At 47.1% G+C, this 27,617-nt stretch overlaps 1 protein-coding gene across 1 annotated transcript in view; it reads left to right on the top strand.

Annotated features, from left to right (window-relative positions):
* The window catches only part of LOC146813810 (exportin-5-like), a 1,013,804-nt gene that overhangs the window by 146,861 nt on the left and 839,326 nt on the right, over positions 1 to 27,617 (top strand). Inside the window, exon 4 of the mRNA XM_085610267.1 lies at positions 1,768 to 1,905. Within this exon, the coding sequence (XP_085466393.1) occupies positions 1,768 to 1,905 (138 nt within the window). The remainder of the gene's footprint in view (positions 1 to 1,767; positions 1,906 to 27,617) is intronic.

Here is a 27,617-nt window from a genome sequence, read left to right as displayed (position 1 = left end):
GCACAGGGTAGCCACTCCTTGGCCACAAGGGAGATTCTTCAGTCTTCTTCTTTCGTCGAATGTCGAAGGTCCAGAGTTTCTGTTCAAGTTGCAGGTTCAGGATAATCCAAAGTCTTGAGGCCCAACTCCCACTCTTATACTAATCTGGGGGGCTGGGATACCTGCTAGGTCACGCCTTATGGGTGGGACCTGGGAGGGGGTGGTTACACCCACTTCCCTTTGTCCAGTTTCGCGCCAGAGCTGGGGCTGGAGTGCCCCAGCGCCGGTTTGAACTGGACTATGCAAGGAACACCTTGTGTGCCCCAGGCATGTCTCATTCCTTTCAGCCCACCCTGCCCCAATACACTAAAGGCTGTCTGGGGAGGTGCTAGCACCTCCCCAAGCAGGAAACCTATTGTCCAGGCCTCCCTGGCTGGGATCACTCCCAGCTGCAGGAGGTCAGACTTGTGTCGTGGCAGCAGCATCCATTTTGTGATGCTGAGGCTTTGGTCAGAGGCTAACAGTGAAGTATGATTTTAACATGTCTTTCCCTCTAGAAGGGGGGAATAATATCCTCATGTCCAGAAATGGTATGGGGGTATTATTCCAAAGTGTTAGACACCTTACACGACATGTTTTGATAAAGCCAAACCATAGTTACCATAACCGTTTAAGATTATAAGGCACTTTAAGAGTATATGGTAGGCTATATCATAGAACAGCTATAAGGACATGGTTCCGAAAGCTGCAGACAGGCTCAGCTCATGCTAGAGCACCATCTCACATGTTACCAAGCACTCTGCCTCCAGGATTGTTAAGGCCTGCCATAGGAGTGACTGATAGGTACACATGTGTCTATATATAAGGGTAGATATAGGCATACTATATCTAAGCAAGGGGTGATTACACAACCTTGCCCCAGCTGAGTGATCAGCCAGTTGTGTCTGATTGGAAGGCCAGACCAGGGGTGGCATAATACATGCTGCAGCCCCTGGGAGGCCTAGGGTACACCTATGCCCTGGGTACCTAGGGTACTCTGTACAGGGTCCAATAAGGTGATCCTTACCAATTGGGAATGTACCTAGGGTACATGGAGTCCATTTTAAAGAGAGAGCAGACAGCCTGAGACCCTGAATGGCAGGATCTCAGGCCAACTAAGTCGAAAAACCAGCTAGACACTAGGCAAAAAGTTGGGGGTAACCATAGTCAGATATCCACCTTCCTACACCATACATTGCATTTTATGGGCATTGACATTGTTATGCAGGCGCAGGTTATGGTATACGTTGTCACTGCATTTATTGGTATTGCCATTTTCGTCCCTGCACATATCATGGTATTCATTGATATTGTAGGCACCCATTCAAACACTTTGTAACGTCTGTTGCTCTTTCTGCTCCCAAGTACTATGCACTAATGGGCCCCATTCGAAGTTAGATCCCTGACATCACTTCACTGGGATGTCTTACCCTTTTCCCTAAGAGCTGTTTTCTTTATCAATACTTTTTAAAGCTGTTATCAAGCACTGGAAAGCTTCTCGCCCATCACGAGCACCTGCTGTTCCTGGATGTTTGGTGTTGCAATGTGTGTTGAATGTTAATCTACTACTCACCACCCTTGTACTATGTTTTTTGTTAATTATAATGTTATTGGCAGTCTCCTTTATCATCCTGTGTGAAATTATTTCTTTTCTGTTGGAAAAAGTTTTAAAAATAAGCTTATTCGAATTTCCTTTGTATCTTGCATAGCGGTGTTTGGCAAACTTGACTTCCTTTCTTACCATTTCAGGGCATCAAAGACGTCTCTGAAGAGGAGGGCCACATCAAAGGTGTTATTGCTCGTATTGTAGTGGAGCTGATCAAACTAGAGTGGCCGCAGGGATGGCCGGAGATGCTTTTGGATCTGGAAATCCTCTCGAAAAAAGGGGTATTAACACTTGTTGGTATTGTACTTGATTTGAAAGATACTGTGTAGTAAAAAGAATATTTGGATAAAAAGAATTCATAGATGCCATGTTAATTTAACTTGAACTTGAAAAGAATGCTTTTAAATATTCCTAATTTTTATCTAAAGAATTTCGGAGCAGAGAAAACTATTTTTCCAGTATAGCAGAAGTGATGGATTGTTCAGGATTTCAATGGGGCCTGTCCACAAAGTCTTCAATATTACAAGTTCTTGTTATCTCGTTTTTGACATCTATTTAGACTATGACTTTTAACATACTCTGCATGTACAAAATGACATACTCAGAAAGTGTTCTGCTTGCAACTCATATTTCTTCATAAGCATTTTATCACAACACTGTACATTCTATTCAAGAACAAAGTACACTGAGCACGCTGCCCTTATATATTGTTGACATTTGGAGGCAGCTGTGAATCGGTAAGACAAATAATAACATTAACAAAGGGCCTCAGACACTGTGCGAACTGAACCGGTTTTGATTATATAAACTACTTCTGAGCTTTGGGTCGTCAAAGGAGCACTTCCAATGGATTATCCTGGACGTTCACCTGTGACTGATTGCAAGCCCTGCTGACTTACATCACTATCATGCAAAGGACGGCAGCCTGCTCTACACCAGACTGGCTTCCGCATCATTATACATACAGAAAATGGGGAGTTAAGCTGCTCCAAGATATTTGGCAGAATGTGCTTCTTATTACGCTCTCTAGAGTATAGTCAGTGGTAGGAAGGGTTATCATTATAATATATATTCATATACTCATATAATCACTTTAACATTATAAATGTTTTGAAATGCCAATTTGTGTATTTCTTGTGTCTCCCTTTGGGCATGCCTAAGGTATCCACGAAAGGGTAGCTCTGTTTCCACAATTTCCTTCGAGTCCGAGTGGTTATGTTCTGAGGTGGCAGGCACCATCCCGTACCCTGTCCAGTTTAGGGGTCCAGATGGCAAACTGTGAAGTAGGCAGGCACTGGGCCAACTTATTCTGATTATATTTGTGGTCGAAGTCCCTAATTTTGATGTAAATGTTGTCCAAACGCACGGATGTTACATCAACCTCGGGCGCTGAGACGGAACACAGATTAAGAAAACCCTCCTATGAACGTAGGTAACCTCTAGAGCTATGAAAGCATCACAATCGCCACACTGCACAAAGAAGACCGAACCTACCAAAATTAGGGCTCTCCTTCTAACATCCCCTCAGAATGGCATTGGCAAACAGATGTAATGTAACTATGCCATTCCATTAATAGGATAGCTTGCAACTCCGTATTATAAATACCCGCTGCTGGTGGGGCACCTGGAGACCTGTATCTTGCCTAATGGGATGAAGGATTCTAGCTGTACACCCACTTTTCTGGGGAACACCTCAGACATAAGAAATAATGTCTGCTCTGCCACCCACCCCTGATCACAAGATGGTCAACAGTAACTCTAGTGTTTGACAGTCTGCCCTAGTCTCAGTGCAATATCAGTGTTGCAATATGATATTGTGTATCAATTCTCTACTTGATCCCGCATTCATCAAGACAGATTATATAATATGAGAGGACTTGTGGACCCTTGCTGACAACTGAAGGGTGCAGGTACATGCTGTATCACCTAGCTTAATTAAACAGGCAGACCAGCGAAAACTAAAGAAATATTCCACATATTTCCGGTCACACGAGGGCTGTTACATAGTCCACCATGTAAGTCCCAAACAGTCGCATACCTTGAGCACCAACAACCTGTAATGATAAAATAGATGAACATAGCACATGTGATCTTGTCCTATGTTACTTGACGTCTCTTAATGACGGTCATATAAAGGAAGACTGTAACAGAATCCATCTAGGCCTATCTCAGTCTCCCCTTCACTCTTTCTTTACACTTGTATCCCCCCACAGTTTATAAGATTTTAAGAGTAGATGCCCTGTTGCCACAGCAATCCTAGGAAATCTGAGAACATAGGACCACTACCAGTGCATTAAAGGGACCTGCAGAGCAAGCTAATCGGCTGTCCGCATATCCTAAATGATAAAAATGCAGCTGTCACTCGCACTTCCTCATCCATCCAAGTTATTCGCCCCACAATATTATAACAGTACTTCAGTCAGACCTCCCAGGATATTGCGTCATGAATTCGCAAATTTAGCGGCACAAATATGGAAATTTAGTGGCATTTTACGTCACTTTATTTTACTCATAATCGTTTTTAGCCTGAAATCAATGGAAACTGTTTTAGCAGAGTATTCCACTTTGAAATAGGCATGTTTAAAGTTTCTGCAGCTCTACGGAAGCACAGCTCCAGTCCTAACCTTGTAGGAGGGAGCTGTATTTCTCCCTGGGATGTTCTAACACCCATGTATGCACCCCTGCCAGGCACTGCTGCCTGGCAGGGGTGCATACATGGGTGCCCGGATCCGTGAGGCAGGACACTTTTCCTCAGGCACCCTCGGGTACAGGATCGTAGTGGCTGATCCATATTAGGTAGGCCGACTACATAGGGAGGCCTACTCCTGCTTACCTGGTCCAGTCCTCATAGGTTGACTTGAGCATACACCTAACACCCTGGTACTATTCCTTGTGGATGATACACAGAGGCATCCTAAAACCTAAGAGGAAGTAGTCAGTGTGAAGCAGAATACCAAGTTGCAATCAATTGCACCTGCTTGGTCTTTTACAGTAAGCCACGAAGGAACACACCAGCTATAACTCAGGACTGGCAAAAACCTCCTGGAACCGTACTGCCCGCATTCATCAAGATGTGAGAATATTGTGACACCATACAATTGAAGATGAGCAACAACAGGAGCTATAACTTGCTGAAGATCCTGGGAGATGTTGCCAGACCAAAGGCAGAACTTGAAATTGGAAATGTTGGTTCCTTACAGCCAACCACAGAAATTGTTGATTGGAGGGTTGAATCCAGATGACACAGTATGCGTCTTGAAGCTCAAACGTCACCAGGAAATCGTTCTCACCAGTAAGGGGGCAATTTCCTGGAGAAAAATCATCTTGCAAAAGTCCACTGAGATTTAATTGGTCCGGGTCCTCTGGTTCAAAACAGGCTTCATTCCCTGTCTGATTTGGCAGCCAAAAATAGGACCAAATAAAATCCTTTTCCTCTCAAACAAAGGCACAAGTATGAGTTGCTTGTTCTCTAGAAGATCTTGAACCCTTATCCTTTCTAAAATCATGGAACACAATTCTCCCACCCCTGTCTCAAAATCTCCCACCTAAATGTGCACCCATCCATCCTTTAGTCCCACAGCTTCATCTCTACCCGACCTGCATTGGCAAATAGTTTTATTCTGAATAAAAAATACATTTTCAACAACTGTGAAAGTGAGGTAGGACCCTAGAGAGATACTTCTGGATGACGTCACTTCCTGTGCACCGGATGTCCGCCCCGAAGTGCTTTAGCTTGAAACGCATGTGTCATTTAGGCCACTTATATATTGGTGGTCCAGCTGTTGCAGGTGGAGCTCCAGCTTCAGCCACGAGGACTACTGGGACCAGGGGGCACTGCGGCAGGAGCCGCGTTTCAAACGCGCGCCATCCGGCGCATAAAGGCTGCCACCGCAGCGCGGGATGCTCTGTCTGTTTCTCTCCAGCTTCAGCCACACACACGAGGTCTACTGGGACCAGGGGGCACTGCGGCAGGAGCCGCGTTTCAATCGGACGCCATCCGGCGCATAAAAGGCTGCCACCGCCTCCCGCAGCGCGGGACGCACCCGGGCAAAGCCTGGGCCAAGGGCGGGCCTGTCCGCGCCCGTCAGAGGCAGCAGGAGGAGGGTGGGCCACCCCCCTGTGATTCTACGCATTAAGGTGGACTTCTGCCACTGAAATAAGGTACTGAATTGAATCTGTGTATTTTGAGGGCCCTCTCGTAATCGAGCCGATAATATGAGTAAACGTAACGCCACTGGTCTACTGGCAGGGGAGGGGGCGGGGTTGTGGGGACCCTGGATGCTTTTTTTGTCCAGAGTAGAGTAGGTCCTGACCCATCGGATTCAGCTCACAGAAGAAAAGACTCTCACTTGACACCTTTGCGGCTCAAAAACGGCCATCAATGGCAGGCATAGTAATGGCTAAATCCCCTAGGAGCGTGCAGCAATGTTTGGATCATCTAGGTCTTGCCACCCCTGGTCCTAGTAACAACGGGGGATTAGCCGTTCTCCCAGTTTTACCATCAGGGCAATCGGAGGCGATCACAGTTGCACAGATTAATTCCCCCAACTCTGACCAAAACATTGCAGGGGACGATGACCTTGACTTTTCGCCCATATTGGTCGAAGAGACATCGACTCCTTCCACGGCACGTAATGTAATTACATCTGGCTTGTGCCGCGGTGAGGCTATCACTCGATCCAAAAGGGCCACCAGGGAAAGCATGATAAGCCTACCGAAGTCTTTGACTGCAGGCAGTGGAGAGCTGCCTGCGAAACAAATGAGGGGAGGAGTCCCACAAAGACAAAAGCAAAAACCTAGATCCAAGTATCAAGCAACTAGGTTCTCTGATAAACCCGTCCCAGAACCAAACCAAGGATTGGCCAGGAACCAAACTCCCAAAAGTGACAATCACACCAGTGTGGAGTTCGGGGACGACCCTGATTAATGGAAAAGACTGGAGATTCGGATGACTGTTCTTTTGGGGCCCCTTCTATGCAAATTAGGGTCATTTGAAGAAAAACGGTTGTTACTTCTGAACTCTAGTAGTGCAATAGCTAACCAAGGAGCATGTAGGTGTACATGTGTTGTCCAGGGGGAACCTGCAGTTTTCAAAGCCCCAGCCCGATTACATGTAAACGTGAACGAGGGGAGGGAAAATGGGGCTAGCGAACACGTAACCGGGAAAGATGTTATGGGCAATACAGTCCCAGATGTACATCCCGAAGTAACTAGACCCAATGTAAGTATTGTCGCTAGGGGGCCGAGGGAATCGAGGGCAGGGATTCCAGGCAATCCCTTAACACAGCAAGTAGACACTGCAAGGATAGAAAGGGGAGACAATGCGCATCAACAACCAAAAGAGATCTCCTCTCTAATTGCGCAGAGTACTCCAGGTCTACCAGTCTTAGACCTACCCCCAGATTCATGCCCGTATACAGTTGTTTTACCTGGTGTCCCAGCACATGTGAGCCAAAAAGAGGAACCTGCGACACAACTGATTAATAAGGTGGCGCACTGGTCGTGTAGGAATGCAGGGTTTAATATTCGAGATCAGACACATACTGATGGCAAGGAGGGTGGCTTGGATAGGCAGATCCAGGAAAGCCTTTTCAGGGGACTGTGTGATTGTGACGCTCAGACACCTTGACCTTGTGCGCATGATTCTTTACCAGAGTAACGGGTTTTACCAAGCTAAGGTGGACTCAAACATTAAACTGCTCCCGCTGGGTTGCTTCTACAGACCTTTGTCCAATTCGAACCAACATCATGGATATGTGGGTCAACAGGAGGGTGCAATCTGGTGGGCCAACATAGCACCGTCAAATAACATCTTTGCCCCATTAAGAGACCTAAACGATATTGACTGACTAGGTCCGATGGGGGAAGTAGACAGAGCCCGCAAGACCCCCGTGATCAATATAGACCTAGGGGGAAGGGGAGAAGAGATCACCCCGGGGATAGTTGATGGCCAAACTATTTGTGATCATCGGGTTGTAAATGCTCAGGCGGACAGTGGTGCAAACAAGAATGCTTGTAGGACCCATAGCCTCCAGGTAATTGCTAGTGTAGAAATGCCAAACAGGAGAGAAATACAAATAGTTTCCTGGAATTTAGCAGGCCTATCCACCAAATTTGAGAATGAACAATGGCTACTTTATATACGGGAATTTCAGATAATTTGTTTACAAAAAACATGGGAACCAGTAAACAATAACTTTTTCTTAGAGGGATATAAAACCTTCTGTCCGACTCGTAAGGCAACGTCAGGGAGAGCCGGGGGGGGGCTGGTCATGTACGTAAACCTTACACTACAGGGAAGATGACAGATCCTTTCTTTGGGCTCAGAAGTTACGTAGGGGCTTACATTTTTTAATAAAGGTTACTTTTTATAAACGTTTATATTGCAATATCACATGGACAGGGTTCTGCAAGCCTGCATGAACTGGATACTAGACTCACCCAGACGCAGGAGCGAGGGCTGATGAAATCTCAACTGGTTTTAGCAGGCGATTTTAATTGTCATCTGTGCCCAAACCTGAGAGTATCTTGTGGGGATTGGTCGTCCTGTACTCTTGAGGACGGTCCACACATGGAACACACAAAGGAGGGAAGGGAACTCTGTGGCCTACTAAACACGCATGCACTTAAACACACAATGGACCTGATTGATGTTAAAGAGGATAAAACGGTTCATCCCACATTTAAAGGTAGAGGATGTGCCTCTTTCATTGATTACATTTTTGTCTCTGCTTCAATCAGAAATTGTGTGTCTGGGTTCAGTATTGGCTACAGTGCCTTTAGTGATGACAATCCTCTTGCCTTATCCCATGTTGACGCTTGCCACCACCAGGAACCCCGTGGAGTCGGGAGGGGTGGCTAGGGTCACGGACCAGGGCAGGAGGTTGCGATGGACACAGGTCAATGGCGAGGCCTTTTATAGATCCCTCCTAAAAGAAGGTGAACAGGTCATTTTAAGGTGTTTAGACCTAGAAGTGGGTGGGGTAGAATTAGTTGAGGCTTTTAAGGATGTTGCCCAAATAGTTGATAGTCTGTTGAGAGCCCCAGCCCACAGGGTCAAAACGAATAACTCGAGATGGTTTGATCCACAATGCTCTCGCGCTCTTAGAGAGTTGAAAGATGCTTTAAAGACCTACCCAAGAGACAGGGACCGGGTGACCCTTTGTCGGAAAAAATAAGTCAGCTGTCAAGGGACGTAAAGGTCAACTACAAAAGCAAGCTTGGGAAGACTTGACAGAGGCGATTGTATTAAAGGATTCTACCGCCTTCTGGAGAGTCATTAATAATCCCTGTTTTCAAGATGCTAACAAACCTGGATTAAGCAATGACATTCTACCGGAGCAATGGTATGAGCATTTTCAAGGGCTTTACAACTACCATCCAAGCACGGACCAACTGCAGGATCATAATGGGGAGCGGATGATACTCCTAGCGCGGTTAAAACAGGAATTGAGGGTTTAACCAGGAATAAGGCCCCTGGCCCAGATGGGCTCCCACCCGACCTTTTTATAAGCAACGTGGATCTTTGGGCGCCAATCCTGACTAGGGTCATAAACGCAGCGGTGGACACAGTAATGACAGCATCTTGGTCCACAGCCACGATTGTCCCTATTTTAAAAAAAAAAAGGCAATAAGGACAGCCCACAATGTTACCGCCCGATCTCTCTCATTGATGTCAGTGAAGGTATTAGGGCGGGTTGTTTTAAGTAGGCTGACTGATTGGGCTGAGGATCACCAAGTTATAACTGACGTCCAATTTGGTTTCAGGCCTGGGAAATCTACCACCGACCAATGCCTTAATTTATACCTCATCTCAGCCAAATACACAGTAGTCAGCCCAGGGACGATGTACCTGGCATTTATGGATCTGACTGCAGCATTCGACAGAGTCAATTGAGGAAAATAATGGGCAATCATGGGTGGGCTAGGTGTGGACCTGGGGCTTTTTAACATTCTAAAAACCTTGCATCTGAATACCACTGCTGCAGTTAGATACAGTCAGGATGGAAAAATAACAGAACCCTTTACGTGCTCTAGCGGGATCAGACAGGGTTGCATATTAGCCCCCTTTTTGTTCACGTTATACATAAACGGTCTTGACCGTGCACTCAACACTTAACAGGCAGACACCCCCAGGATAGGTACTCGTGGGATCCCCGTGCTGCTTTACGCAGACGACGCGGTACTTCTTGCCTGCACCCCTAAAGGCTTGCAGCTCTTAATAGATGGTTTTGTGTCATTTATGGGGAATCTCGACTTGTACCCCAACCTGGCAAAATCCTACATTATGGAAGTGAGCAAAAAGCCAGGTAAATCCTATAATTACACAATTGGATCTCACTGCTTAGGAAAGGTACAGTCCTTTTCATATCTGGGGATTTTATTTGATGGTGGATTTAAATTTAAAATATTTATTAGAAGAGAAATGCCGAGCCATGACCAGATGTACCGGATCAATAATGAATTTTGCACAAAGGCTAGGACAGTGGTCTCCAGAGCAGATTCTGAGATTATATAGCTCCATGTGTTGCGCTAAAGTGCTATATGGAAGTGAGGAGTGGGGGTTCATTGTGGCCACCCAACTACAAATGGAAGAGAACAAGTATTTGTGGCGTCTGTTAAAAGTCCCCTAGAGCACGCCAGCCCATATTGTACATGAAGAATTGGGTGCCCGATACATTACGGATAGGATGGCAGTCAAACCCCTAGTTTGTTGGGTAAAGATCTGGGCAAATGAGGCGGCGGCTTTAAGCAGGCAGGTCATAGAAGACTGCCTCTCATTGGACCACGGGCTAAAAATCCCCTGGTTAAAATATGTAAAGGAGTCCCTCGAAAAAATGGGATGTGCAGATCTATTTACTAATCCCTCCAAAATGAGCATGCAGGAAAAGGCTCTGGTCAAGGACCGGTTCTTCAAGTGTGCTTCGATGCTCCGGGGAGACAGGGAGTTAGCCAAGCCGTCGGTGAGAGAACATCTAGTAGCCAAGTCCACCGAGGGCATCGAACCATACTTGTCTTGTCTAAGCAGTGCCCACAATAGATTTCTAATGACCCGGTTCAGACTAAATCTTTTGCATCATGTTTTAGCAGAACCGGCAGGATTCACACCTTCAATAGAAATGAAGGGGCCCTGTGGCTGCGACCACAGTTCTCCACAGGACACCCTTCACTTTGTTTTATTATGCTCATTTTATTCACTCCCTAGAAGTCTTTTTCTGAAGGGCATTTTAAAGAAAGCTAGATTCAAACAAGCACGGGTGGCCCTGCTATTTTTAAAATTGGCCCCAGATGCTTTTACACTTTTTTGTATCATTAACTTTTTAAGGGCTGCATTTAGATTAAGGACTACAAGGGGTAGCTGAAGCCCTTAGATCTCTCGCGTTTCATTCCTGTATACTGTTATTTTTAGATGAGTTAGACTGGCGAGGGATAGGTTATATGTGATATGCACATTTTTTATTTATATATTGAAATTGCATTATGTAGAACTCTGATGAATTGTTTTTAAAGCTCGTATTTGTAACCTTTTCTATGATAAATTGATACTTGTATGGTATTTTTGCCTGCTGAATAAAGTGTGTGTGTCTGTGTGTCTGTCTGTCTGTCTCGATGGGGGTGGTCCTAGAAGTAACTGACAAGAGTGACTATTTTACCGCAAATAAATGCTTTTTGGGGGGAAAGCTTTCCTGCGCTTGTGCTGCTTACTTCTAGGATCACCCCCACCGAGCAAGATGTATATATATTTTCTCCATGGGATGTTCTAACGCCCATGTATGCACTGCTGCCTCCCGGATCCGTGAGGCAGGACACTTTTCCTCAGGCACCCTAGGGCACAGGATCGTAGTGGCTGATCCAAATTAGGTAGACCTACTGCATAGGGAGGCCTACTCCTGCTTACCTGGTCCAGTCCTCATAGGTTGACTTGAGCATACACCTAACACCCTGGTACTATTCCTTGTGCATAATACACAGAGGCATCCTAAAACCTAAGAGGAAGTAGTCAGTGTGAAGCAGAATACCAAGTCGCAATCAATTGCACCTGCTGGGTCTTTTACAGTAAGCCATGAAGGAACACACCAGCTATCACCCAGGACCGACAAAAACCTCTTAGAACCGTACTGCCCGCATTCATCAAGATATGAACATATTGTGACACCATACAATTGAAGATGAGCAACAACAGGAGCTAGTACCTTTCTGAAGATCCTGGGAGATGTTGCCAGACCAAAGGCAGGACTTGAAATTGGAAATGTTGGTTCCTTACAGCCAACCACAGAAATTGTTGATTGGAGGGTTGAATCCAGATGACACAGTATGCGTCTTGAAGCTCAAACGTCACCAGGAAATCGTTCTCACCAGTAAGGGGGCAATTTCCTGGAGAAAAATCATCTTGAATATGTCCACTGAGATTTAATTGGTCAGGGTCCTCCGGTTCAAAACAGGCTTTATTCCCTGTCAGATTTGGCAGCCAAAAATAGGACAGAATAGAATCTTTTTCCTCTCTGAAACAAAGGCACAAGTGTGAGTTGCTTCTTCTCTAGAAGAGCTTGAACCCCTATCCTTTCTAAAATCAGGGAACACAATTCTCCCACCTCTGCCCCAAAATCTCCCCCCTAAATGTGCACCCATCCATCCTTTAGTCCCACAGCTTCATCTCTAGCCGACCTGCATTGGCAAAAACTTTTATTCTGAATAAAAAAATACATTTTCAACAACTGTGAAAGTGAGGTAGGACCCTAGAGATCAAACTGTCGGTAATAAGAGCAATTAATCGGGTATCGCATATGCTGCACTTGCGAACACAGTGGAGTTACAAGCGAGTCACACTTTGCGCAGAAGGGAGAGCCGCCTACCACAGAGATGAGTGCAGGCTGCTGCAGTCGATCTTCGGGTCTGACCCTGCCTTTTATTATTAAAAATGTTAAATACAGCTCCACAAAGCTGCAAGACTGACCTGAGCACTATCCTGAAAGCACATTGTTAGTTGTGATTTCTGGAAGGCAGCGATACAAAAGCACATGGTGTGAGCCCAGGGCCTCTACTCAAGGTTGGTGTTAGTCCCACCCAGGTCACAACAGCCGAACGAGTTTGCACTCTCAGATCCTGTGTCAGGAGCCCCCCTTTCTCAATGACCCCACTCACAGGTGAGAGTCTTGCCGGAGCCATCAGCTGTCCTGATCCCTCTAATCCATAAGGCTTTTTCAATTACTCGCCACCTAAAATTAACTAGTACAGCAGTTCAGCACCACGTAGTGATGTGCGCTGACAGCTAATTACGTCACCATTTTGTTTGCTGTTGAGACTTTTTTTTTTTTAGGCCAAAAACATCAATATTGTTGTCAACGGGCTCCTCTGCTGATTTTGTGATTATTTAGCAAATCGCAAAATGCTCGCGAGTCTGACTGCCACACTCCAACAGTGCCCCTCATCTCTCCATAGCCTCTCTCTGACATACATTTTGTTTTTTTTAAAGTGCAACTCATAGTTCACTCCCACTCAGTTCTGTGATTAGATTGGTACAAGTTATTTGCAGCAGGCACACTAACCTTCCACGCTACTTTATGATGAGTCAAAACTGCCACTAGATAAAATGATGGTCTCTCATCAGTAGGAACATTAATCATCAGAGTTCTCCTGACATTTTTATTGGTGCCTGAAAAATTGGTGAACGCACAAGGAAGTTCACGCGCTTTTATTTTAAAACACAGTGCCCCTCATCAAAGTCACTGCAAGTGCCTGCAGCACCAGTCGCACCGCCCTTAAGCCACTCTGCGGACGCAGCCTATATATCCATATGAGGACCACCAGTCGCACTACAAAAGGTCGCGTTCAGGTTTTTTTCCGGCACTGGGAGAAAGTGATTTACACAAAAACACAGATGTTAAGTCCAAGCCGCAACTCAAAACTGGTTCCCCGGTTTCAAATTCGGCAGCTCTGGCTGTTAGGCCACAGCCTTTTGCATATTGGATAAGACGGGGATGTCGATGGAGTGAAACGCAGCTCTAGCAAATTGGGATTGCAGGCTATACTATATGTGGAAAATCTATTATGTCGACAAGACTTACTCCAAGTCTTCAACTAACCGAGCTCAAGGCTAAGTCAAGAGATGTACTGAATAAGGAAAAGCAAACTGTCAGTCAAATATCTCCAATATATCTAACAGATTTAATAGACCCTTACACACTATCTGGGAAAAATGTGAGCCCTGGCTTTATCCCCGGCCACTATAAACATAAAAAGCCCATAACCAATATTCATCTATGTCTGCGCCAGAGAAAAGACCTATATTTCAACTCAAGAAAAACTGAATGTTCCATGCCCAATGTCGGAGGAGTCCAACAAAACTGAGGACCGTTACATATTGCCATCCAGCAATGAGCTCAGTCCCTATAATGTTTGTGACATGCCCAACATGCACACACATTTCCATCTATGAATGAAGATGCAGATGTGAAGCAGAACGGAGAGCCGATTATAGCCACTCATATACAATGTCATAAATTTAGACACAAACATAATTACCACAGATGTGTCTACAACCAATACAAATAAAGATGCGATTAATCTGATTACAATAACAAACCAGATGCGCACAGGACAACTAACAAAATGGATGGCAATGCATCAGCAGCCTGGTGGCCTATCAAGGGAGCCCAAAACGTAATGTGAGCCAGACCCTGAATTGGAACCAGTTAAAATATCGAAAAAAGAATGTTAAAAGCCGAAGCTTACAGCTTTCAGAGGGACAAAGAGTATATTAAATAGTTGAAAAGGCCAGTACAGTAAAGCCACAAAATTCTCCAACTAAGGAGAGGCCAAGTCTGAAACAGAATGACTTACAAGTGCCCCCCAGACATTGCATAAAACCTTGACTGAAGACTCCGATTTGAAAACATCACAGGCTCCCAAAAAAAAGGTAGAAGTTCTACCTGCGGAGGTAATTCAAGACTTGTCAAATAAGCAATTTAAGAGTTAAAGCCTCGTTAATTTTGCAGAGCGTTTACGTCATGCGACAAAAAACACATGACCTTTGACTTCTTCTGATTACTGTTAATTTTAGGGTTAGGGAGCAAGTCTCTTTACTTGGCAAATGGCAATCCGGCGAGTGTAAGAGAATTACTGAAGCAATTTGAAAAAGATGTTCGGAGTGTGAAACTCCGGGTCGGACAAAACCAGCTTGAGGATGTGACTGATGTATTACAACTTTTTGGACTGGACTGGAAACATGCATCCTGTGACCGGTTTCGGGCCAACACCCCATATCAGCCAGGCTAGCTTGAATCCAGTGAGCAAGTGACCCACTGGGCATACCCTGCCAACTTATGGGGAACAAAGCAAACGCAAGGAGATGGACAGAGAGCTGACATTTTTTAGCATTCCTTCCATCAGTTGTTCCTAAAAGCAAAGACAACACACTACTAATCACACACCCATGCAGTTTAGCGTGGTAATCATGTGAGTACGCACTACTGCCTCCCATATATTAGTAGTAAGAGCTTTACAAATGCCATAACAGAATACAATGCAGTCTACAATGTCACCGATCCCTAATGAGATTGTGAAACCAGGAACATTCCTGTCCCCTGTGAATGGTATTTTGCTTATAAAATACTAGAGAAGTTTAGTTAATGTTACATTAGGGTTCTAAAACACATTTCCGAAAAGGTTAAAAGAGGCTCCTGTAAAACCTTTATGTAACCTTAATAACTAGCTCTGTGTATTGCTGAAGGAAAGAGTGTCACGGATTACCTCACTAATGTCATTGACAATAATATCACCAGGACTGTTGACATTGCTTATGTAATGGCATTTTTCTTCGGCTGTATGCCATATGATAAAATCCCTGATGTTCTCCCCGTTTGCATCATTTTCACCAGCAATCCTTTGGCTTCTTTTGTGACTCTGTGCAGAGACTGTGAACATTGTGTCAGTTTGACACAGATTCAATTGTGATTTTAGTGGTAAAATGTAAGATTTAAGGTGCATATCTGGTAAAGGTTAAGAGTGGAAGGTCTTGTGGTTAAACAGTACTTGAGAAATTACAGTGAGGGAGGTTTGGAGGGACTATCTTGTTTTCGTCGCTGCGTTGTGCAAGACACATCAAAAGTCCAAGATTCTTGGCACACAAGTTATCCGATCCAGTTCTTGGAGTGATAGGAAATAAATCGCAAAATAGTATTGTACTCATTCAAACGGTGTGCGCAAATGCACTTGCCTGTCTCAGCACTACCACCCTGTCAAGGAAGTCCTTGGAAGCTCAGATGGAGAACTCTTATAAACTGATAACAAGTTGGTTTGGTGAAATAGGGGTACAAGAGGGTGTGCTCTGTATTTGGGTCAGTGCTGCTGTCTAATGTTCTATGATAATTGTTACACCTTTCAGAAGAACAAACTATCTGACTTTGGAAAGGTGGCTGAGGTGAGATACTAGGAGTGCTTGGCTGCTTAGAGAAAAAACGGGCAGCTACAGTATCACTGTTGGATTTGTTGGGCAACACCCTAACAACAATGCAGAATGAGCATGAAAGCCAAATCACACCTTATACATAATTTGTTCTCGTTTGTGGGACCTACACAGAACAGTGTGATGGCTCCTGCACTAAACTGGCCCAAAGAGCAAAGCAAGGTAGATGAAAATTCCTTGTGTTTCTTAAAAGGCATTGGGTGGAATTTTGCAGATTAATTAACCAACCTTCTTCCTGAACTAAATGCTGAAAACAGTCTTCTGCCAGGTGTCTGATACTTCAGTTTTAAAATGGGCAAGTTCTATATATTAGAGTTGGTGTTTGGGAGGGAATGGAAATGTTGAAAACTCTTAATGTCACCAATGAGTAGGGTGTCAAATTGCTACTTTAAATGGGGGGAAAGCAAAGTGGATGGGCTTGGTATGTAAATGCGTTTCTCTGTCACTGGATCCTCACCTTTGTATTTTAGAAGATAAATGTCTTGATGTGGTATTCTTTATAACAAATATCTGTAGGCCTCCTTAACTGAATTTAGTATATTTTCCATGGTTTGGGATTCAAAGTTGAAAGGAGTACCAACCACATGATCGCCATCTACCTGCTATGATAGCCAAGTCATGTTGAATGTTCAGGAGTATGCAGTCGTACACCAACAACGTCAAGAACACCTACTTTCAGAGTAGCTTCTGAGTTTTTCTTCTGGGAGGATCTTGCAAACATTTGTAGAACAAAGGATGCAAGACATGCCCCACTGACCTTTACAACACAAATGTCAAACTTGCTTTCACAGTTGAGAAGCCCAGAAAGAGACCTGCAGGCAATAGATCACACCCTTTTGACCACAACAAAGTGTTGAGCACCTTATTGTTTTATATTGCAGCTTTTCCATAAAAGACTTCATCCCGAAGGAAATTGGCCAATTATCCCTCTGATGCAACTAGATAACACCCCTGCATCTTGCCCACTAAAATAGGGGATGGGAGGTGGTATAGCTTAGTTTGCCTCCATGAGTTGCAGAGTTGCGCAGGGCAGTTTGTCATTTTTCAAATAAGGGGTTTCTGCTGTCGTGACCCATTGAGCCCTCATTTGGCAGTAGATTCCTGGAGATGAATTTTCCTGTTGACCATAGTTTGTATTTGTTAATCTATTTTTCTGGGGAGCTGACAGTCTTTAGCACAGCTCTTATCTTTCGGCGAGTTCTCTCCTTGATTGACATCTGAGAAGTTACTGGTCCACCAATTTGGATTCTTGTGTAGTGGGTACTTCCTGTTTCACGTCTATGTTGATGAGTGTTAGTGTAGGAAAGTGTATAATTAGAAGGTGTGGTTGTGAGACATCACCATGTAATAATGGCACAATCTTTAACAGGTCCTGTTAGGTTTCTTTAATAAAACCCTTAACTCAATCCTAGGTGTAGCAAAGTGCTCCTAATTGACATGGTCACCCCAAATTTGTGCCTTGAATTTGATGCAATTTTGACAGGAGTGCGCTGGGTTCCTGCTATTCAGGTCTCCTTTGCCAGATCTCTTTCTGTAAAACTGTACAATTGTTCCCCAATTGCCTATACCCTTAGAACCCCTGTAATTTCCTAGTAGATGGTACCTCTAGTACCTAGGGCCTGGGTACTAAAGAGGGTCCCTAAGGGCTGCAGCATGTATTGAGCCACCCTAAGGGACCCCTCACCAAGCACATGCAAGGCTGCTTTTGCAGGCTGCATGTCTTGGTGCAGACAAAAGTGAAAACAACACTCCTACTGTGTGCCATGCCTGCAGACACTGCATGCAATATATGTAAGTCACCCCTATAACAGGCCATACAGACCTAAGGCAGGGTGCATTATATTACATGTTTGGATATATCTGCATGAGCAGATATACCCCTGTGATGTCGAAGTTGATTCAAAGACATTGCAAATGAACAGGGAAGCTATCTTGACTATATATACTGTGTGCTGGTGATCACGAGTTCCCCAGCTACATGATAGCTTCACTGAAACCAAAGATTTTTGGTATCAAACATCTCATATTAATAAACCCACACTGATTCCATTGATTGATTTATTAATACATTTTCCCAGAGGGTACCTTTAGAGGTACCCCCTGAAAACCTACTAGTGTGCTGGCTGACTGGTACAGTCCAGTCTGCCACCACAGATCCGCTTTTGACCCCCTAAGATTCGAGAGCCCCCCTCTCGGAGGTAAGGAACTATGCCTCCTATGGAAGGAGGTGTTTACACCTCCTCCAAACGAGATGCAAAACAAGGCTTGAGGCTTCAAAGCCTTTTCCGCCTAAGATATTCGACCATGGCATCTCCCAGACCTGGGAGATGCCAGCCCTGAGCCCCATTTGGAAATTAGCATGCAAAGTAGGTGTGGAGTTCACCCAGGTCAGTCACACACCTTAGGTGAACTGCTTGACATGCCCCTCTCCAGGAAAATTCCACCATCTTGGAGATGGGAGAATTTAGGAAACTGGGTCAGGGGTATGCCCACTTACCATAGGAAGTAGACATATAGGGGGCGTAGTGACTCCGAGGGTAGGAGGCCTATTTCCCACTACTATCCACTCCCCTAACGCTCGTAAAATGTAGTATTTACGTAGCTCCCTGAATCCATAACTTAAGATTCTGCTGAATACAGCAGCTCAGGTTTCCGTGCTGTTGTGGGGGAACAAACCTGCATGCATAGCACAGCGCAGATTGACTAGAGGGTGGTACGACGGCAGCATTGCACTCCCCGACATACAACTATATTACTGGGCGGCCCAACTGAAAGTAATCAATCAGTGGATACACGCCCCGCAGACAGATCCCGCTTTCATGGCAGATAGGCATGGACTCTGGGTTGAGGGAATGATGTCCGCACTTTATAACAGGAAGCTACATCAGCGGTAATCGTACCCACAAGGCAGTCGGTCAACCTATGGCATGAAGCACACGCTAAATTAGGCTGGAGGGGAACAATAACCCAACTTACCCCTCTGTGGGATACACAACGTTTGGGCGGCCTGAGGCATTACAAAGGCTTTGATAAATGGGACGCAATTGGTATATCCACGGTGGGTGACATGTGGCACAAGGGGGAGGTGATTACATTTGAGCGTCTTCAAACGCAGTATGAATTGGCGCCCTCTGAAATCTTTAGATATCTGCAGATAAAACATGCGTTACAGGCGGTCTTGCCATCCGGCACTGAGGTTCCTGAGGCCACCCTCCTAGAGGATGGGCTGCTGACAGACTGCATGCATAAGCAGGCGACTTCCTTCACCTACCGAAAATTAGTAAACAATTTACCTGATCCACACGTGGCACTCAGGGAAAAGTGGTCCCGGGACGTGGGCGACTTCGAGGATTCCGAATGGCGGGAGGCGCTGGCCTCCCCGCGGGAGGTGGGAATACCCTCAAGACTTAAATTAGTGCAGCTCAAAATTCTACATAGAACCTATTATACGAGACACACTCTTCACAAAATAAGGTCAGCATCGCACCCGTACTGCCTGAGATGATGTGGGGAGGAGGGAACATTCTTCCATACTGTGTGAGAGTGTCCAAAGATCATGGAGTATTGGGTAAAAGTGATGAGGACCATATCACAGACGGTGGAGGTGTCGTTAACGCTGGAACCCAGGAGATGCTTACTAAACGTATGGAAGCCGAACGATCTTACGCGCCCGGCACAGGAGTAGGCCACACTGGGGATACTGATAGCGAAGCGCAACATCGCACAAAAATGGGGTGCGGGAGAGTCACCAACACTCACTGCGTGGTGTGGGGATCTGGATACTGCCATGGTGGCCGAAAAAGCAGTGTTTCTCATCCAGGGGATACTCATCAAAGTCATAATCTATGAATAATCCCCGCCCATGTGCGGGATCCCGGAGCATATAGAAAATACATATATATACATATATATATATACATATGTGAAAACATATCAATGCAGCCTAATAATGTTCAAAACATGGCAATGCTGTAAATTACATATTTTTGCATAGTAGTGCCCCCGTAACCCGTAAGGAAAAAAGGAAGCATCAGGCAAATTATAACACAGCACTGCTTTATTGCCATAAAGCAACATGTAATTGTAGGCATTCGCCAGTAGGCTGCAGTAGAGTATCAAGAAACCAAGAAAACTGACACCTTGCCTTTAAGGCATTAGAGTAGGGGGACCGTGCCTTTAAGGCCTGCCTGTGACCCCCTGCTCCCATGATGCACTACAGGTGGCAGTTGGGCCAGTTCTTTTTTCCGGCTCCTTCTGTGAGGATCCTGGAGCTTGAGCTCTTCAGTTTTTTGACTGAAATTTTGAATTACAGTTTTTTCAAGCTTTTTTCGACGTTTTCTGGTTTTTAAGGGCTAATTCTGCTGGTTTCCAGTGAATTTTCCATTTTTTTCCAGTCAGAATGTCTCCTTTATTTAGGAAATGCCCTTCTTGTGGTAATAAAATGGCACTGGCGGATCCACACTCGGTGTGTATTGTGTGTTTACAAAACACGATCTTGACCAGTGTCCCCACTGCCAGAAGTTCTCAAAGCGCACTCTGAGGGATACCAGCTCCCCGGGCTCCAAAAAGACCAGGAGTCCAAGAGGTTCGCCGTCGACGTCGAGGATGCCGGCGAAAAGGCAGAGAACTTCGGCGTCGAGGGATTCATCCCACCATCAAGAGTCTCCGGCGCGCAAAAGTAAGTCGGCGTCGAGAGGCGGCCCTTCGGGCTCGAAGGCTGCTAGTCCGGTGACATCTGGACTGTCTCCGTCGACGTCGAGGCTTCCGTCGACGTCGAGACACTCTCCGCCACCCTCGAGGGGGTCGACGTCGAGAGATGCGGCGACGTACATTCCGCCGCGAGTGGGCCGGTCGCAGTCGATGGTTACCCCCACTCGGCGACATAGAAGGTCGACGTCGAGAGGAAGATCGACGTCAAGATCACCACGTCGACGTCGAGAGAGGTCGACGTCGAAGTCGCCCAGTCGACGTCGAGAGAGGTCGACGTCGAAGTCGCCCAGTCGACGTCGAGAGAGGTCGACGTCGAAGTCGCCCAGTCGACGTCGAGAGAGGTCGAAGTCGCCCAGTCGACGTCGAGAGAGGTCGACGTCGAAGTCGCCCAGTCGACGTCGAGAGAGGTCGACGTCGAAGTCGCCCAGTCGACGTCGAGAGAGGTCGACGTCAAAGTCGCCCAGTCGACGTCGAGAGAGGTCGACGGCGAAGGCGCCCAGTCGACGTCGAGAGAGGTCGACGTCGAAGTCACTCGGTCGACGTCGAGAGAGGTCGACGTCGAAGACACGGCCGACGTCGAGGTCATCTAGCCGACGTCAGGTGCCAGAGAAGAGGAGATCGACGTCAAGGTCTCCGCGATCGGCGTCGAGACCAGAACGGCATACCTCACACTTGCCGATGGTGACGCAGACGTCGTCGACGTCAAGGGATTCGACGTCGAGGGCGAAAACTGGAGCGCCCGCGGAGAGGTCCCCAGGAGAACAGTCATCATCTCCAGGACTGCACATCGTGCAAATATCTCCGGAAGGATCACCCGAGGCTCCAGAGCGGTTCGGACTGTCACCGCGCTGGTTACGAGATGTGGGCGCTGGCGCATGTCGGAGTCCGGGATCGGACTACTCCCGCAGGTACTCCCCACCGCGCAGGAGTAAATCACCTGCGAGGGACTCAAGGCCAATTTCACCGCGCCGGTCTCGTTCCAGGGACCGTCGCACCGCGCCAAAACGTCCAAGATCTCCGTCCAAGCGCAGATCAGGGTCAAAGGCTCACCATAGTGAACGCTCCCACAAGAGGCGACGCACCAGGTCGTCCACTGGGACTTCTTCCACAAGATCCTCAGTCCGGGACTACTCACCTACTTTTTCATCCACGCCTCCATCGCGAGTGTCTCCGGTGGATGACATTATAACTTTCTCGGACGTCCTGGGTAGAGGGGCGCAGAAGTTGAACATCGCTCTGCACGTCCCTCAGGCACCCACTTCTGTGATCTTTGACACTTTACACCATCGGTCAGCTCCCAGACCTCTGCTTCCGTTGGTGCCAGGATTGTTAGAACCAGCGATGGCCACGTTCCTTACACCGGCTACAGCGGGCTCGGTTCCCTCGAGAATAGCAAAGAAGTACAAGGCTCCGACCGAGGACCCTTTATTCTTGAGGGCGGACCCGCCAGCGGATTCGGTGATCGTGGCGGCGGCCATGAAGTCTCACTCAGCCTCAGTATCTGCTTCTGTCCCCCCTGAGAAGGACAGCAAGCTGATGGACTCCTACGGCAGGAGAATGTGCAACACCTCTGCCTCGCACATGAAGGTCGCTAGCGCTTCAGCCCTGCTGGGGAGGTATGATCGCTCCCTATGGGATTCCCTGGCCAGGTTCGTGGAGAAGTTGCCTAGGGAGGACAGGCAGGACTTCACAGAGATCCTCCAAGAAGGCGGACTGGTGGCCAACCAAGTAATAAGCGCAGCGGCGGATGCATCAGACCTAGCCGCGCATGGCTACTCCCATGGCATCTGCTCCCGCCGTTCGGCATGGCTCAGATTAACGGGCCTCAAACCAGATGCGCAGAAAATAATTCTTAACCTGCCGTGTAATGGATCATCGCTATTTGGAGCTCATGCGGACGACCAAATGAGCAAGATGAAAACTGAATTGGACACCGTAAAGGCTGTGGGACTGGAAAAGCGCAAAGAGTTCCGCAAGCGCTTTCGCCAGGGCGACAAACGTGCCTTTCACCAGCGCGTTCAAACGCCCCAATGGTCCTCTCAAAACCAGCAGAGGTCCCAGTTTCAACAAAGGGGCCGGGGCAGAGGAAGAGGAAATGCTAAACAGCAGCAGTCCTCTAACAAGCAACCTCCCAAACAGTGAAAACTTACTTCCTCCGCGCTCGTTCGCCACTCCGGTAGGAGGAAGTATTACCGTTCACCTGGCAGAGTGGAATGCAATTACAAACGACAGATGGGTGCTGAGTATTGTAGAGCGTGGCTACTTGCTGAGGTTCAAATCTCCCCCTCCACAGGTACCCCCACGAAAACAGCCACTCCCTCCCAGCCAAAACAAGCTTTTGAAGGACGAAGTTGCCACTCTCCTCTCCAAAAACGCCATAGAGGAGGTTCCAAACAGGCAGAGAAATCAGAGAGTGTATTCCTGGTACTTTCTTGTTCAGAAAAGAGGAGCGATCGGAGACTACAGACCCATCCTCGATCTCCGCCTACTCAACAGATTTCTCAGAAGAGAAAAATTCAGGATGTTAGCACTGCACCAGATCTTCCCACATCTACACCAGGGGGACTGGATGTGTGCCATTGACTTACAGGATGCATACTTCCACATTCCTGTCTCAGCGAAACATCGGAAGTTTCTCAGATTTCACATCTTTCGCCAACATTATCAATACAAGGTCCTGCCATTCGGCCTCAAGTCCGCGCCACGAACGTTCTCAAAGTGCATGGCGGTGGTGGCTGCATTTCTCCGCAAACGGAAGATATTCGTCTACCCCTATCTAGACGACTGGCTCTTAAAAAGTTCCACTCCGGCTCGACTCCAGAGTCATCTCTCGTTCTGCCTAAACCTTCTACACTCGTTGGGCCTTCAGGTCAACTACAGGAAGTCGATCCTCAATCCAACTCAGCGGATCCACTACCTGGGCGCCTCTCTAGACTCCTCAAGCGCAAGCGTGTGTCCTTCGGAGGAGAGGTTATCCTCCATGCTACAAAAAAGCCGCACGCTTCTCAGCACGGAATATCCCACAGCCAGACAAGTGTCATCTCTCCTGGGATCCATGGCCTCGTGCATCTACATCGTGCCCAACGCACGTCTGCACATGCGTCCTCTGCAACAAGACCTAGAGGATCAGTGGTCGCAGAGGTCCGGCCGCTGGGAAGATCACATTACCCTTCATCAAGCCGCCAAAGATTCCATCCGGTGGTGGATGAAGCGCTCCCATCTGCTTCACGGCGTCCCTTTCCATCAGGCGCCTCCGACACAGACGGTGGTCACAGACGCCTCCATGCAGGGCTGGGGGGCTCATATGGGCCGGCTTCAAGTACAAGGGCTCTGGTCCGCTACCGAACAGAGCTATCACATCAACTTCTTGGAGCTACGAGCAGTCCATCTCGCCCTCAAGTCCCTGTACCCATCCCTGCAGACCGACTATGTTCAGGTTCAGACGGACAACACCACAACTATGTTCTATCTGAACAAGCAAAAAGGGACCAGATCACGGGTCCTGTCTCTGGAGGCCCAGTCAATCTGGAAATGGCTTCTGGCGAGAAACCTGACGATCGTTGCTGTGCACCTGCCAGGGACCCTGAACGTGCAGGCGGACGGCCTCAGCAGAGACTTCGTCGAAGCGCACGACTGGGTGCTCAACGAAGACGTCGCTCAAGACATCTTCCGTTTGTGGGGCATACCGGACATCGATCTGTTCGCAGACGCGGACAACAAAAAATGCCCCGTCTTCGCCTCCAGGTTCCCTCAACGGGGGTCGCAGGGGAACGCGCTTTTGATCAGCTGGTCGAGGACATTGCTTTACGCTTTTCCTCCTCTCCCTCTCATCCCGGCTGTGATTCAGAAGTTCTACAGGGCCAGAACTCGGATGATCCTAATAGCACCGGAGTGGCCCCGGCAGTGGTGGTACCCAGATCTACTCCAGCTGTCGGAGGTACCACAGAGGAGGTTGCCATGCCTGCCAAACTTGCTGACCAAGGACAAGGGGAGAGTGTTCCACCCCAATCTCCCCTCCCTCCGCTTGACGGCATGGCTCCTGAATTCATCCAGTACGGACATCTAGATCTTCCACCGGACTGTATGGGCTTTCTTCGGGAGGCAAAGAGGCCCTACACGAGGAAGTCGTATGGCTTTAAATGGAAAAGATTCTGCTTCTGGTGTAGAGATAACACCCTTGATCCGATCCGGGGTCAAGAACAGGTTATTCTCCCCTACTTACTGTACTTGGCGAATTCTGGGTTAAAGTACTCTTCCATCAGAGTACACTTTGCTGCTATTACAGCCTATAGGAAGTCTCCTACCCAGACCTCATTCTTTCAGATGCCAGTGGTAAAGGATTTCTTAGAAGGGCTTAAGAAAGTTTACCCACCTGTGAGGTCTCCTTGCCCTTCCTGGGAACTGAACATCGTTCTCTCTAAGCTGATGGGAGCTCCTTTTGAGCCGATTCATAAGGCCTCCTTGCAACATCTGACCTGGAAGGCTGCCTTCTTAGTAGCCATCACTTCGGCCCGTAGGGTTAGTGAAATTCAGGCCCTCTGCTGCAAGGAACCTTACACTGTGTTTCATGCTAATAGGGTGGTGCTCCGTACTCATCCGAGCTTCCTGCCCAAGGTGGTTTCGGACTTCCATATTAATCAGGTGATCACGTTGCCCACCTTCTTTCCTCAGCCGACCACACCCCCGGAGAGAGCTCTACACTCTCTTGACCTCCGGAGGGTTTTGAAATTCTATCTAGCTAAGACCCCTACTCTTAGAAAGTCAGACAGGCTCTTTGTTAACTATGGGCCCACTAATACCGGGCTGGCTGCGGCCAAGAGGTCTATCTCTAGATGGATTGTCTCTTGTATAGCTTTGGCTTACCAACTGTCCCACAAAGTTCTGCAGGGTAAACCTAGAGCACACTCTACTCGAGGGAAAGCTTCTACTGTAGCACTCCTTCGCAATGTTCCCATGTCTGAGATCTGTAAAGCGGCTACGTGGCGCTCAGTCCATACTTTCACGCGCCATTATTGCCTAGATTCAGACGCGCAGGCCGACGCCCAGGTGGGGCAGGCCTCTTTGAGGAACCTATTTGCATAACTGTAATGCAAGATGTGTTTTTTAATGTATGTTTTAACTGCTTTGTTGCTCATCCGCGAGACTTTGGGTATGGGCTTGCTACTCTATTCATTGATTATGACTATTGATGAGTATCCCCTGGATGAGAAGGATTAGTTACTTACCTGTAATCCTAGTTCTCATCCAGGGGTATACTCATCAAAGTCATAAGCGACCCACCCACCTCCCCGGACGAGCAATGTTTTCTCTTTAAATAAGTGATGTATGGAAGGCAGATCTACTCAGGTGCGGAGGCACCGCCAAAAAGAACTGGCCCAACTGCCACCTGTAGTGCATCATGGGAGCAGGGGGTCACAGGCAGGCCTTAAAGGTACGGTCCCCCTACTCTAATGCCTTAAAGGCAAGGTGTCAGTTTTCTTGGTTTCTTGATACTCTACTGCAGCCTACTGGCGAATGCCTACAATTACATGTTGCTTTATGGCAATAAAGCAGTGCTGTGTTATAATTTGCCTGATGCTTCCTTTTTTCCTTACGGGTTACGGGGGCACTACTATGCAAAAATATGTAATTTACAGCATTGCCATGTTTTGAACATTATTAGGCTGCATTTATATGTTTTCACATATGTATATATATATGTATATATATGTATTTTCTATATGCTCCGGGATCCCGCACATGGGCGGGGATTATTCATAGATTGACTTTGATGAGTATACCCCTGGATGAGAACTAGGATTACAGGTAAGTAACTAATCCTTATCAATCGAGGATGTCCTAAGAAGTGGAGCAGGGTCTCGGGGGCCTGGAATAAATTCAGGGGATACATCTGTAAGCCACCAGGGGTACGGGCGGAGGGGGGAGTCCGAAGATGAAAATGACGGGGAGATGGGAATTTAATGGATAGAATATTGTCCTCTGTTACGATATATGTAATATCAATATGCCAATTGCCGAAAAACTGCTGATGTCTGGATACAATGCTTATATGTACTATCTGATTCCCTTGTGCCTTGATTATAATTACAATAAAAAGATTTTTATAAAGATTCCACTGAATACAAAGAAGAAGACACTGATGAGCCAATACCCAGAAGATTGCTGTGGACTTTTGGTGCCAAACTCTGTCTGCCAAAGAGAAACTTGACAGTTGGAAAGGCCCATTCGTCCTGCAGCTGTGCATCCTCACAAGCCCCTGAGGGTTGGCAGCACTTCGTCAAGCAGCCAGAATCTCCCTTGGAGTAGTGGAGCTACTCGCCTGCAGGTACTGACCACGATGTCCAGTTTAAAGAAGCTGCTTTCCACCAGGTCCACCGAATAGTAGCTGCCGAGGAGAAGGTCAGCAACCCACAAGGAGGTTGGATCTGTCATCCTGCCAAGCTTAAAGGCGACATGACCTCCACAAGCCCTCCTGCACCAGTACCTGGTGGTACCGGACCCTTACCGTTACAAAGCGTCTTGAAAGTTCAGTCCAGACTCCAACACAATCACCGACCTGCAGATGAGGGACATCAGCATGGCAGAGGCCAACACCGAGAGTGGTCCTGCTGTGCTGTTTTTGTCCCCCTTGCTGGTCCTGACCGACAACAGTGTGCGCTTTGACGAATGAGAGCCTGCTGGGTCCGCAAAAGTGTGCAGGGCTCAGTGTAAAACCCAAAGTGCTCTTTAAGGGGTAGTGTGGGCGAGCAGCCTCAGGCCTAACACAGAGGTGTGTAAGACATTTATTGCACAACATTGACTAATGGGCACACGACTCAA

This window comes from Triturus cristatus, chromosome 6 (genome assembly GCF_964204655.1).
Source record: "Triturus cristatus chromosome 6, aTriCri1.1, whole genome shotgun sequence".
NCBI lineage: Eukaryota > Metazoa > Chordata > Amphibia > Caudata > Salamandridae > Triturus > Triturus cristatus.
This window is presented reverse-complemented; position numbering and strand designations above follow the sequence as displayed.